This window comes from Muscardinus avellanarius, assembly GCF_963383645.1.
Source record: "Muscardinus avellanarius genome assembly, chromosome: 2".
Taxonomy (NCBI): Eukaryota; Metazoa; Chordata; class Mammalia; order Rodentia; family Gliridae; genus Muscardinus; species Muscardinus avellanarius.
The window spans coordinates 136,748,976-136,758,212 of record NC_137787.1 but is presented as its reverse complement, the minus strand read 5'-3'; the positions used below and the strand labels follow the sequence as shown (position 1 = coordinate 136,758,212).

At 40.9% G+C, this 9,237-nt stretch overlaps 1 protein-coding gene across 1 annotated transcript; it reads right to left on the bottom strand.

Moving 5' to 3' along the window:
* Window positions 1-218: 218 nt before the first annotated feature.
* On the bottom strand, window positions 219-8,267 carry NHLRC3 (NHL repeat containing 3; the record flags this gene model as incomplete). The annotated part of the gene is made up of 7 exons (XM_080689448.1): window positions 219-471; window positions 1,021-1,133; window positions 2,810-2,901; window positions 4,922-5,122; window positions 7,274-7,421; window positions 7,725-7,877; window positions 8,181-8,267. 7 exons carry the CDS (start codon window positions 8,265-8,267, stop codon window positions 219-221), a joined length of 1,047 nt encoding a protein of 348 aa, XP_080545574.1.
* Window positions 8,268-9,237: the final 970 nt, after the last annotated feature.

Here is a 9,237-nt window from a genome sequence, read left to right as displayed (position 1 = left end):
GTTATATTTCTTTCATTAAAATGCTTTTATATGCACAAAATGAGTAAAATTAAATCCTAAGAATGTCAACAAAACATGACTCTAAATGAAATAAGAATAAAACAAATACTTCTAGTACCAGATGAGGTAAAAATAAACAAATTCTTTTACTTGAACATCACTGACAAACCCTTAACAAATCTGAGGACTGCCATGTGAAGTATTTCCAGAAAAAATTACTATCCACCCAATGCATGAATATGGTTGTTCAGAGGGACATATTTTTGCACTTGTTTTGCTCCAATTTCTGCTACATAGACTGCTCCAGTCTTGCTGTCGATTTCTAAGAGATGTGGCTGAACCTGATCTGGTAGTTGGATGGTGCTGATCACAGAGCAGTCGCCAATGTTTCCCACTGGGGGCGCTGCCATAACTGACAGCCTGCCGAGGTTCAGCTGGGCCACAACCAAGTACTTCCCATCAGGAGTAAATCTGAGGGGAAAGAGGTACCTCATAATAAATGTGCACAGAATCAACATTCCTGATTACTTTCCAATATTTTTATTCCCCTACAGTGACAACAATGGGCACCTAATTACAGAATGATTCTTTTAAGGATAATTCAAATTTGATCCAATTCTATAGAAGTCAAAGAATCTATGACGGCATTTACAGTAAAAAATAACTTAAATTTTTAAAAATTATCAGTATGAAAGCACTAAACAAAACCAATAAAAATTGGCATTCAATGTGATTGACTTAAACTTTTTATTTTCCTTCTTTGGTTAAAATTTTGTCAAAGGCTGTAGAAGTAGCTAGAACTTATTTATTATCGCTAATACTGGGATTCCACAGAACACTGGGAGTCCATTTTTACTTTAACTGGGATTTTCAAATTCCTGATATCAAATTTCTCTGCACACTTATTCCTATTTTCTCCTGCTTAAAACTAACAAGTATTTTAAACTTTCAGCTAGCTACTAACAAGTATGCAACACAAATCAACTAAGACATCACTTTAAAATAACATGAAACAACTACCTGATGGCAGAAGGGCCTTCTTGAGTGAAGCAGTTACTCCACGCTCCTAACCACTCTCCAGTGACCTTATCAAATACCTGCATTCTTTTATTTCCTCGATCAGCAACCCAAACCTGAGAAACCAAGAACATGTGAGCTGGAAAAAGACCCACAATTTGAAATGAGGAAAAAAATGAATGTCTATTTTCATCAGCTTCACATACATCATCCCACTCAGTATTAGAGGTATTAAGAAGAAAATATTGTCGACTCCATTTTCAGATGAGGAAAGGTTGAAAGCCTTGCTTATCATGCACTTAAAAGTGAGAGAGCCACAATCCCATGTTTAATGCAAAGCTTGTGTACTGTACTAAACATACAAGTAACTAAGTAGTCCACCACAACTCAGAGGATTGATACTTAAAAGCAATGACATTCATTCACCCTTTAACAAGCATTCACCAACTACTGACAGATGGCTAGTTCCTGGGCCAGGCAACAAAATGAAAACAAAGAAAAGGAGCCTACTCTCTCAGAAGCTCAGCACAGTGGGAAATGAAGTATCTGTTCATACTGTACTATTATTATTATTATCATCATTATCTATTTATTTATTTTGGTACTGGGGATGGAACCCAGGGGCAGTCTACCTCTGAAGGACACCCCCAGCCTGATTTTTTATTCTTTATTTTGAAACAGGGTCTCACTAAGTTGTGGATGGCTTTACTAAGTAGCTGAGGCTGGCCACATACCTGGATCCTTAGCCTCCCAAGGACTGGGATTACAAGCATGTGCCACCATGCCCGGCTCCATACTGTAATATTATTAAAGCTGCATTGCTGTTATTAAGGTATGATCAAAGTACAACCAACTTAGAAGTTTGGGATGTTAGTAACACATAAAATACAGTGACAGGTTTAACTTAAGGGAGACAATTAAATGATCATAATGTAGCATGATAACTACTATAATGGAGAAGTAGAGGCTACTATAGGAAAATGAGATATTTTTTTTTGTTTGTTTTTTTGGTGGTAAAGGGGTTCCTGGAAACCCTTCTATCTCTGGGTTACACTCCCAGATCTTTTTTATATATTTTTTTATTTGGAAACAGGGTCTCTTAAGCCAGCGCAGTTGGCTTCGAACCTGCGCGATCCTCCTGTCTCTGCCTCCCAAGCGCTGGGATTACAAGCATGCGCCACCACGCCCGGCTGGAAAATGAGATTTTTGATGGAGGTTGTCATAGGAAGGTAACCTCCAAAAAGTGCTATCTTGGTAGTAGATGGGGTGGAAAAGGGAGAAAGAGCTTGGAACGTGTTGGTTAAAGCTACCTGTGGAACTAGAGACAACAAGAGTTTACCCACATAGCTCTTTTTTTCAACTTTTCAAGATGAATGTCTCACCACACTTCCTTTTTTTTGGCGGGATTACAAGTGTGCGCCACCACGCCCGGCTCACACTTCCTTTTTGATCAATATATCTTTTTTCTCATGAATCAACAATATTTTCCTAGCAGAAAGGCACATTTCGTTTGACATAACTTTATGTTTGGATCGATTATTTGTTCCTTACAATCTACTTTGTGCATTTCTAGGGGAACCCTATTAGTGTAAGATAAAGCTATCAGTTAAGAGTCTATGTGCATACTCATTCCACAGGAATTACCCAGATGCACCTACTTATCAGGTCCACATACCCACACACACATACGTGCTTGCTGAGGATGCAGATACACATGCCCAGACACACACCTGGAGGTCCCCACATACATGCAGACATGCTGTCCCAGACACACAGACACTGTGTTTTTTACCCGACCAACTGAATCAAGTGTAACACTGTGTGGTATGTTGAACTTGGCAGGTCCAGTTCCATTTTCTCCATGTAGCCAAAGAATCATGAAATCTATAAATAGTAAATACATGTGGTCAGTGCAACATATAGCACAAGGCTGTGCATTTGCATGTCATGCTTTTGATACAAAAATTGCAAAAAAACTATGTAACTATCTCCCACTAACTTGACCAGGCTTTCCTGGCTTCCTATCCATGTATAGTTTGCCTAATTCTTAGATAGCTTCTACCAATTAATTTACATTTTTAATTATTTCCATTTGAGTTTTTATGATTGCTTCAAAAATCACTGTTCAAGGTTCATGTCATCTCTCAAACTGGTTCCTCTTCTCAACTTACTATTTGGTATTATCATTTTAGTTAGCTTAAAAATTTATATTATGCATTTATAGTCTGTTTCCTTTATTACACAACTCTGGTAGGATGAACTATGGTTCTCCAAAAGATATGTCCATGTCCTAACTCCTTTTGAATGTGACCTTCTTGGGAAGTAGGGTTTTTGCTGATGTAAATAAGCTAGGGATCTTGAGATGCAGAGTTCCTAGATTTGGAGTAACCTCTTAATTCTTATAAGAGAAAAAAGAGGAACACTTGAGACACAAAGACACAGAGGGGAAGGGACTGTGTGAAGATAGAGGCAGAGATTGGGGTTATCCCACCACAAGCCAAGGAATGCCTGAAACTACAAGAAGCTAGGAAAGGGTATTTCCTATAGCCTGTAGCAGAGGTTCCCAAACATTATTTGGCATACTGCCACCTTCACACACCCCTCAAAAAATAAAAAAAAAAAAAAGAAAGAAAACAACTATTCATGGACACATGCGGATCTACCGCATTTTAAAGCAAATACACAGAAAGATGCAGTGGCAAATCCATATTCTTTTATGTATCTTTATTTCATTTAGCACTGCCAGGGGAAGTGTCAATGGCTTTATAAACCTATGGTTTACAGGGAGTCTAGTCCTCTCTACAAATTTCAGTCTTCCAATCCCAAAATAGTGAAACTCACACATTCACTTTTCTTTTTTGTTTTGGGTTTACAGGTCTGAGGATGGGGCCCAGGGGCATTCGACCTCTGAGCTACAACCTCTGCCCTATTTTTTATTCTTTATTTTGAAACCGGGTCTTACTGAGTTGCAGAGAGCCTCACTAAGTAGCTGAGGTTGTTCACAAACCGGGATCCTCTGGTCTCAGCCTCCCGAATGCTGGGATTACAAGCCTGTGCCACCTCGCCCGCCTTATTTTCCACCGTTCAAGAAGTGCATTTTCAGCTCCTTTCCTGCTGTGATCACCTATACACCTTGCAAGATAACCCCTGTGAGAACTCTCTGCCCATCCCTCACTTCACCTCCCAGCAAGCCAGTTTAATTAAAGGAATACTTCATGAAACATTGTCCTATTTTGCCAATTTAATTTTTCCTCTTCATTTTTACTTTATTTTAAAAGTCATCACGATAGATTACAATTAATCATTTCATCTATAATAGACCTGCCCCTACTGTTACTACTGAGGACACAGAGAAGGGCACATAATTAAAAACCTGCCAATTAGTCAACCTGTAGGGATTCCCAGCTCCTAAATTTCTACCTCAGAGCTACACCCAGGCCCTATTTTTTTTTTTTTTTTTTACTTTGAAACAGGGACACACTGAGTTGCAAAGGGCCTCACTAAGTAACTGAGGCTGGCCTTGAACCATGATCCTCCTGTCTCAGTCTCCCAAATGCTTGGATTACAAGTGTGCACCACCACACCACGCCCTGCTTAGTTTCTCCATTTAACTGGACAGTATATATACTTAACTCTTGAACTCACTATAAATTCTCCTACCACCTCCAGTTCCTTTTGAAGGAAACTCCTAGCCTTTGGTGAAGAATAAACAGACCTGAAGACAGAAACATTAATTGCTGGCAATTCTACTAATCGATTTTCTAGTTTTTTTCTTAATAAATGTGCATTAGCCCTTTACACGCTGCTTCATATACAACACTGATACATGGCACCAAGTATCAAATAAATAAAATTCAATTTATTAAAAAAAAATTCTAGTATCATAGAAAATTAAGCCATGTACCTTGGGACAGTTTGATCAATCTGTTATTCAATCCTCCATCCCCGTCCACAATGTAAATATCTCCTGTCTCCTCTACATACAATTCTGCGGGATTATCAAACTGCAGGGGATTCAAACCAGTGCCTTTTTTGCCAGGGGTACCCAAGACTTGAACAAGATCACCAAAGGAATTGTATTTTTTAACGGTATGACCAAAGGATCCTGTAAAGACAGACATGCATGTCTCACAAATAAAAATATTATACAACATCCACAATTTCCAAATAAGCTGAGGGCAAAAATTTGATAGAATTAATCAGTAATATAAGGTTAATACAATCAGATAATTACCATTTTCTCCTAGATAAAACAAATTCAAAATTGAACCCATAATTTTCCTTTCCTATGAAAAAAAAATAATCTTTCTAAATCACTGGTATCTTATTTTCCCACCTATACAGAAATTTCTTTGAGTTAAAATTATCTAGAATAAAGTAGAATATTAATAAATAATGGAAAATGTTAAAGCAGTCAATAGATTTTAACCTGAAGGCATATAAATTAAATTAAGTAACAGGTAATCAAAGGACCAGATACACTGAGCTTAGCAGAAAAAAGTTAAACCACTTACATTATAATTCTATCTAAGTAAATGTATTAATTATTATGTATGCTTTGGATACTAGAGCTACAGTTTACATCAATGGGAGAGCATAGTATTATAGAAAGTAAACTTCAAATTGAAGAATTGTCAAAAGAGATAAAGTACTACTAAATTTTTTTTTTTTTTTTTGCAAGTCTGGGGATGGAACCCAGGGGTATTCGACCTCCGAGCTACACCCCCTGCCCTATTTTTTATTCTTTATTTTGAAACTGCATCTCACTGAGTTGCAGAGGGCCTCACTAAGTAGCTAAGGCTGTCCAAGAACTGTGATCCTGTGGTCTCAGTCTCCGGAATGCTGGGATCACAAGCTTGTGCCACCATGCCGGGCCTAAACAATTTTTTAAATGATTAATTCGTAGTCATATATTCATTAGAAGAAATCTATTGCTTTGAAAAATGGGAAAGAACATACAGACTGTTTTTCAGATCTGTGAGTGGGAAAATAAGCTATGATGGAAAGAATAAAGAGATCATCTGTGTTACTTCTGGGAACAAGTGAAGTCATTTAAAAAGGGTGAATGGAATAAATGAAAAGTAAAGGCTTTAACAGTAAATTAAGGGGGGGTGGGAGTAAAGATAATAAAATCTCATATAGTCTTAGAGTAAAATTACAGGTGCCCTAGCTTTTTGTGATTTAACCAGAATTTTGCTATCCAAAATACAATTTAAAGTAAATGAGTTTTCCATCATGTGAGGCCCAGAAATCTTTGGGGTTCTGAAAACAAATGTGATAATAACTTAAAAAAACTTATACAAATTCCCCAAAATAGTATCTGAAATTAGCAAGAAACTGGAAAACCAGGACATCCTTTAGGTTAAGAACATAAGTGGGCCAAAGAACACTAGAAATATTCTGAGTTCTTAAGGTGATGCCAGGCTATTTACGGTACCATCTTGTCTTGGCTGCCAGTCTAAGTGAACTGCTTTCTCTGAAAATTTTCTTAATGGCTGTAAATTCAATTGTGCTTATTTCGTTTTTCAATGTTGTCTATTGAAAATATCTGATGAAGGGAAGACTTCAGACATGCTTCGGTCAGTGAAATTCCAAAACTATTAATACCAGTTTCTGAAAATCTTTGCACTCTGATCAAAAAATTAATTATGGCTTCTTAATTGTGTGTGTGTGTGTGTGTGTGTGTGTGTGTGTGTGTGTGTGTGTTTACTGGGAATTGAACCCACGGTCATTCTTCTTTCAAGTACATTCCTCAGCCCTTTTTATTTTTTGTTTTGAAATATTCTCATTAGGTTGCTGAGAGTCCACTACTTGCTCAGCCTGTCCTCAAACCTTTAGTTCCTCCTATCTCAATCTTCCAAGTACTGGGATTACAGGTGTGTTCCATCACAGCTGGCTATAAAATCTTTTTTTAAAAGAAAACTGCTAAAAGAAAATAAGAGCCAAGAGTTCCATTCATTTATTTAAAAGATTACCACTTTATAAAAGTGTAGTCTTATTTAATCTGAAAACATCGGATAAAGAGGAAAGTCCCTTAAATTTAAACAAAAGATCACAATGATTGTGGCCTCTTTTTTTACTTTCTTGATTCTGCAGGAGAACAATATAAAGTTTTTTTGAAATCTTTAATGTGATTTAATGAATTAATAAAAAGAAATTACTATTTGGCAACTCTGATACTAAAATGTACAAGCAAGAGTTATGGGCAAAGATGTGATTTCCAGCAAGGCAATTTAATAGATATTACTACACATACCACTTCCAACATCCGTGATCCAGACGGATTGTTGTTGTAGTGTACTGGCTGCAAACATACCATGAGGGGTGTCAACTGTATAATTCCAGGCTCGAAGAAAATATCCATCCTCTGAGAACACTAATACCTTTGGGATGTTATCCCCTCTCTGAAGGTATACAAAAATAACTGCTTAGACAACATCACTTAAGAAATGATAATCTTTATTTTGGCAGAGAAAAACAAAAGTTAAAGGTTAACTGAGAAACTGAATAATGTTTAAAAAAAACAACTTCAAAACCTAATATAATACTGATCATATTCAAAACCAAAATATTTAAGCCAATTAAAAAATAAGTTGCATATTAGCATAATGTAAACGGTTATAGCTACTTCAGGGAAGTAAAACAGTAAGTCTGTTGCTTCCTTTGTGTTCATAATTTGTTTTGAAAAAAATCCCCATTTTACTTACTTGGGCTATATAAACCAATCCGTTGGGTGAATCAACCGCAACACAAAATGTCGCTCCAGTAAAATATTCTGAATACTTAGGCCAATCCAAATCCAGCCGGTAAAGAATTTTCTCCCTTTTCCAGGAAATTTGTAAAGCTAAGTTCCTTAAAACCTTAAGTAAAATCAGAAAATGAAAATTCAGTCTGCTCTTTGCAAAAAGAAAAAAAAAGGGGGGGGTTATTTGTCAAAAAAACCACCCGAATAAAACCCTAAATTATTTCGGAGCTGGAGAAGAGAAAATAGCATTCACTTTTTTCAATTTTTTAACACTAAGAGACCAGGCGGCTCGTCAGTGGTTTGGCCCCAAAGGCAAGCTGAGTCCAGCTGGGGGAGCGCCGGGCCCACGGCCCCCCTCGAGGCGGGACGAGCCCGGCCGAGCTGCCCGCACACCCTCGGGCCTTTCCTCGCTACTCACAGGGGAGCCAGAAAACCGCGAGTGCAAAACCAGACTTGCAAGAAAAAAACCAGCACCGGCCGCTGCGCAGACCCAGAGTCTCGCCATGACCGGAGCGAGAGAAAAGTGTTGACAGGTAGGGGCGGCGGGACGGCGGCACGTCCCAGACCGAAGCCCCGGCCTCCGATCCCGCCAAGGGGCTTGAGAAGCGGCTGGAGCCGAGCTTGGCGGCTCTGCGAATCGAGGAGGACCAGTTCCGGGTCCCCGAGTCGCCCCGCGCCCCGCCCCCTCGTCAGCAGCCTCGACGCTGACTCAGTGACCAACTTGCCCCTCCCTTCGGGGCGGTCCACGCCACGGACCCCCGAGCAACTAAAGTGAGGTGCCCGTGGATATGCCTTACCCGCCTGCCGTTCATTTCTTTTTAATCCAGGACAAAAAAGCAAAACTTAGCACCACAAATCCAATAGCTAAATGGAGATTAAACTCAAATAGTGACTGCCAGGCTCTGAGACGGATTTGAGCTATACCCGATTCCAAATCACACAGGCACCCGCAACAGATGCCTCCGTTCCCACACCAGGACCCTCCCGCCGGCTTTGCGGAGGCAGCGGCCCATGCTGGTGGCCCGGAGTCGAGTTTCCTTGGGCGCGACGGGCTGTATTGAAGGTCCCCAGGACCTGGTGGGGGCTTCAAGGGTGACCCGGCAGGGCGCCTGGCTCCGTGGGCCGCGCGGTGTTCGGGAACCCCCCGCGCAAGGCCGTGTCCCCCTTCGCCCGGCTCCCCCGCTCTCCGGCCGCAAGCCGCTCCCGGAAGCCGCGGCAGCTGGTAACAAAGAGCCTGCTCCGCCATCCGCTGCCGGGGCTGCGGGGCCCAGGAGGCGGGCGGAGCGGCCGGGAGGAGCGCGAGCCGCGCCATGCGCCCGGGGTCGCGGCGGTGAGGGCGGCGAGGCGGCCGGGCGCTGTGCGGGCCGCGGGCCGCCGCCTCCTCCCCGCCGCCCGCGCAGGTGCCTCCGCCGCGCGGCCTCCCGGGCTCCGGTGCGGACGCCGAGTCCGGCCGCCCCGAGCGCGGGAGCCGGGAG